The following is a 3,729-nucleotide window of genomic DNA, read 5'->3' as shown; positions in this document are numbered from 1 at the left end:
GTACTAAAGATTTTCTTTTTATTGGAAATTCTGGAAAACCCTACTGTAAAGAAACAATGTTCACCCCTTTTCTCTTTTCAGTCAAATTTACTGCCTATATTGAAAATAGTCAAATAATTATATGAGGTTTTTAAAAAAGAGGACTTTAACACCGGAAATTGAAGATGATATCGAAACAAACCTTATTGATTAATAGGTTGTAACAAGAAGTCTACATAATCATAGAGATGTAGTTTTTTACTTACTTTCCGAACTCAACAGATTACGAGATTCCAAAATTATCTTATATTTTCTAAACGTATGTTAACTCTTAGAATTGACGGAACGAAATTGCTCCAGGCATGTTTTTCTGTGATTTCTCCGCCAAAAGGAAAATATCCTTAGCACAGTTGGTGGTGTTGATCAAAAATGTATGTATTTCTTGTGAAAAAAGTTGAGTAGGGCGGAGTGAGTGGGCGTCCAAACAGTTTGGAAATCAAACAAACTAACGACAAATAAACCGATTGGGTAGGAGCTGTGTTTCATTTCCTTTGTGGTGAGGGAGAAAATGTTGTAAATTTTTATCATTTTTTTAATCCTGTATTTCGTCAATTGTGTCAAGTCTTATATTTTCGGAAATCCATCATAAAAAAAATATCAGTTAACCACTGATCGAACAAAGAGAAACTTTGATTTCATTTCGGGGGTTAGGAGTAACTGGATAGATTGGGCACGTGCGTTTCATAAAATCCCACTCGTCTCGCTTTCGCTCATGAAGCGCCAATTGATACCATCATGTAACGAACAGTATAAAAGTGCACAACCACGTCAGTTGATGTTAATATCACACGTCTTTACAAAGCAGAATTGCTTGCAGTTCTGCAACTTTGCCATGAAGACCAAGCTCTCGTCCTTGAGTATTAGTGGCCTTATTTTAATCCTGTAAGTCTTGACAGTTTGAAAACGTCCTGTTTGAGTTAACACGCCACCTAGGTGTTGCTATAATTCTCTCATTATGACTGACAAAACATCTCTAACATTTTTAGCCTTCCATTAGCTTTGAGCACAAGTCCTGTAATGGAGAGTTCGCCAGACAGACGTTTACCAGCTCCAACTCCTAATTGTCCAACGATGAAGTCCATTGGTAAGGTAAGATATGTAACACGGAGCCAGCATCACTACGCCTGTGATAAGAGATCAAACTGACTTTTCTTATTCTTTCCTTGTGCCAGGTCTGCGACTTTGGGCCTGGCCTTCCTTTTAAGAAAAAGGTTCAAGTCTATTCTAGATCATCGGGGCGGTTTATTCAAATCAAGAAAACAGAGTTGGATGCTCGCGGGAAAAACGGCTCACATTATGGTAATGGGCTTGTTAATTTATGTTTAACTGATTCAAACGGAAACCGAACTTAACTTCTGTATTTTTCATGTACTGGGAGAGAACATTTATGTAAGTACGCGTCACACTGTTTTTGATTTTGTTTTTGTTTTTTCATAGTAGAGTAGATTCGTTTTATTCCTTTCAGTCATCAGGTTGGTCTTGTTTGCTGTGAGACCATTACTAAATTGTGTTAAGAGTTTTATGTCGTGATTTAGGTCGATTTAGTATAGGGCCGGAGTAGACGTGATCGGGAAAGGTCGTAACCCTCGCTCCTCCAGACTCCAGATGTTCGTCGTTCGGTTATCACGTCAACCAGAGAACCGGGGCCTCTCAGCAAGAACATATGCATTTTCCGTCAACAGAGCAACACTGAAAGTTAACTCAAAACGACTTCCGCCTTAAGCATCGTTCTCTTCTCGAAAACTGAAAATGTTACGTTTAAACTTATGCCACATGTTTCTGTGCCAACAATGATGAGTAAAAAAAATGAGAATCATTCTTCTGTCCTTGGCGACATAGTTTGTAGGGGCAAATGTTAAAGAACATTTCAGTTCTTTTCTCTTTCTGTGGGCGTACACTCCCTGGAGTTTTTTTTGGGACGGATTTTCCCGGCATCCGACTCTGCAAAAGCATACTGTATTTCAGGCCAAAACATATTTCTATACCCCCCTGATGCAAACTCTAGAATCAGTTCAGTTCAGAGCACGTACGTAGCACCGCATATCCATCTGATTCTATTTACTAAGAGGCGCCTTGCAAATTTGCACATTTTTTTTTGTGGACTGCATTATCACGATCGGGAAACTCAGGTATGATAGAATGCCTAGGACTTGAAGGATTGAGTATCGTGAGCCATCCTAAGTCAGAACTGGCTGTGTCACTGCACTTCTGACAGCTTTGTTTTGCCTTACTTTTAGATTCCTTTCAGTGTTATTTATTCTTTGCTCTGATATCATCCTGTTTTCGTGTTTTAGCGAGACTGGTGTTGGAGTCAGACTTCTTTGGTCGGATAAAGATTCGAGGAGAGACCACTAACTGCTATCTCTGCCTGAACAAGAAAGGAAAACTCGTCACAAGGGTGAGAATTGTTTTGCGTAAGATTCTAACTTGAGGCGAAGTCAGTCTTGGTGTAAATTCTTTTGTTTTATTTCCTTGAACCTTGGAACCTGTTAGAATTGTAATATTTCGACGTTTCTCTTGCGTCACGCCTTATACAAAAAGAAAAAAAAAAACACCGCGATAGACTTGTGCACAATTCCCTCTTTTAAGTCCCCGTCCCCGATATAAACGGGTACAACAGAAACAACCCCTGCACTGCCCTTGACTGTTCCTTCATTACAGACGTTCCCGCCCTTTCCTCAGACACGCCCCCGTCTCTCCACAAATAGGACTTTACACAAAAATGTGTGAATCAGCTAACAGTTGTGAACTGTATCCAGGTGAGGAAACAGAAGTTTGCTGCAATGAAGTCATGTGACTTTAAAGAGGAGTATTCTGAGGGATACGTCCAGTATAAATCAGTCAAGTATCCAAAATGGTTCATTGGGTTTTCCCGCCCAGGCAAGCTGAGGAGCGGACGCAAAGGTGCCACGAAACACCGGTACTGTCACTTCATCCGATACCACCTACCAAACAAGACCAAACGGAAACATCGACGGGACGCAAAACATAGAAAAAAGAAGTTTATTAAGTTACTTCAGAAGGAGCTTCTAAGGCGGTTGAGCTTATAGAGACATTGCAGCATGGAGCCACTAGAACTTTGAGGCGTGTTCAATTATATGTTGAAAAGTTCAAAAGGCTTCCTTGCCTTACATGTTAATATTTTGTAAATATCTTTACAAAAGGCAAAAAAATAAAACAAACATAGTCGGCGGCTCCGCTCATAAGGCGTTGATGCCGCTGGCAATTCTGACAAAAATGCGGTTCTGTTATATCTTAGCACTTATAGTTTCTATTTATATAAAGGCTTAACCAGGTCTTCAATTATCTTTAGTTGGCACGCCGGCGATACTTCGGGTGGACAAACTGGGAAAAGATATTATATGAGCACATCATCGAGGAATGCTTGGTCGTTAATCTCACGTAGGCTCAATTTATCCCACACTTCTTTAGAATCCAAAATGGCGGACAGCGAGTTGTTGGCAAAGTACCGCAAGAGCTTGAGTACATTGGCGGTAACTCGAAGATACACTGTGGATTTAACTGGGATATGAATGCCAGGGACATATGAGAACTGGGCATGCACGAGACTAGACTAAGAAGCCTCGAATATATTTCCAGTAATTTTAAATGAAACTTCTCAAAGGTCTATTATGATAGCTCTTGAACCTCTGTTGTATAATAAAGACTTCAATTATGAAAAGAAATTAC

At 39.8% G+C, this 3,729-nt stretch overlaps 1 protein-coding gene across 1 annotated transcript; it reads left to right on the top strand.

The window, feature by feature from the left end:
- The first annotated feature begins 871 nt into the window (after positions 1-871).
- LOC149118291 (fibroblast growth factor 18-like) lies at positions 872-3,225 on the top strand. The gene is made up of 5 exons (XM_089282441.1): positions 872-921; positions 1,026-1,128; positions 1,212-1,338; positions 2,334-2,437; positions 2,799-3,225. Exons 1-5 carry the CDS (start codon positions 872-874, stop codon positions 3,087-3,089), a joined length of 675 nt encoding a protein of 224 aa, XP_089138567.1. The 3' UTR covers positions 3,090-3,225.
- Positions 3,226-3,729: the final 504 nt, after the last annotated feature.

Source organism: Orbicella faveolata, unplaced genomic scaffold (assembly GCF_042242905.1).
Source record: "Orbicella faveolata isolate gen_17 unplaced genomic scaffold, um_ofav_v1 contig_1, whole genome shotgun sequence".
Lineage (NCBI taxonomy): Eukaryota > Metazoa > Cnidaria > Anthozoa > Scleractinia > Merulinidae > Orbicella > Orbicella faveolata.
Note: the sequence above shows the minus strand (reverse complement) of the source record. Positions and strands in the feature narration are given on the sequence as shown.